Source organism: Sinocyclocheilus grahami, unplaced genomic scaffold (assembly GCF_001515645.1).
Source record: "Sinocyclocheilus grahami isolate Dianchi unplaced genomic scaffold, SAMN03320097.WGS_v1.1 scaffold11067.1, whole genome shotgun sequence".
Classification (NCBI taxonomy): Eukaryota; Metazoa; Chordata; class Actinopteri; order Cypriniformes; family Cyprinidae; genus Sinocyclocheilus; species Sinocyclocheilus grahami.
Window position 1 is genome coordinate 1 of NW_015513603.1, and position 875 is coordinate 875.

Genomic DNA, 875 nt, shown 5'->3' on the forward strand with positions numbered 1-875 from the left:
ACGAACCTGTAGGGGGGACCGTACTGTGATGACCTTGTTGCCCTCACTGGCATCGATCTGAAGCAGTACAGACACAGCATCCTGTTGCATGGGTCCTCTGATATTATACAGTCTACGGCCAGGCTTACCCAAAGGGATATTTGAAATCTCACTGTAACCTGAGGGAACTGAGGGACATTTATGATCAGGATTAGCATACTGCATTTACCTGTAATTCATGACCTGAAAATTATAGACTATATATTAAAAGAAATATTCAGGTAATTGAACAAATAGAATAACCAGATATGACTTCCTTTATTTTTGTATGGGCATTTAGGCTGTTCAAAACTTACATAGTGACCTATCAAGAGAGCATTTTTGGAGAACACAGACATGCTTGAACTTTCTAAGAGCATATTATGCCCAAAAATGCCGTCTAGGTAGGCAGCTCACTAGTTTTTGAGGTACAGTTTACGAGGTGTATATTGTCCTTGTTACTGACCTATGCTGAGATTGAATAAGCAGCTTTCCTGCCTTTGCAGGGCAGACAGTCGTGATGAACGCTCAAAGGATGTATGTTGTAAATCCACACTTTTATCCACGGCCAATTCGTGCAGTTTACCCGGTGCGGATGAGCCAGTCAAACGCAGGTTTGCACTGTGCTGAACAATGAGTGGAATGCCCAATGCATTGCGGATGGTGTACGGCGATTTCTCCTTCAGAGAATGGTCAAACGTGGAGGCTGTGCTCTCTGAGAAAGCCTGACAAGAGAGAAATGTTATCTTTATTACGTATAACATTACCTTTCAAAGGTTTGGGGGTTGGTAAGATTTTTTTTTTACATTTTGGAAAGAAGTCTCTTATGCTCACTAAAGCTGCATTTATTTGATCAA

The 875-nt window shown here is 41.5% G+C and overlaps 1 protein-coding gene across 1 annotated transcript in view; it reads right to left on the reverse strand.

Annotated features, from left to right (window-relative positions):
- Window positions 1-6: 6 nt before the first annotated feature.
- The window catches only part of LOC107578597 (vacuolar protein sorting-associated protein 13C-like), a gene marked incomplete at its 3' end in the record, with an annotated part of 3,992 nt that continues 3,123 nt past the window's right edge, over window positions 7-875 (reverse strand). The window contains exons 6-7 of the mRNA XM_016264542.1: window positions 485-743; window positions 7-167 (exon numbers count right to left, since the gene is read on the reverse strand). Of these exons, the coding sequence (XP_016120028.1) occupies window positions 7-167; window positions 485-743 (420 nt within the window). The remainder of the gene's footprint in view (window positions 168-484; window positions 744-875) is intronic.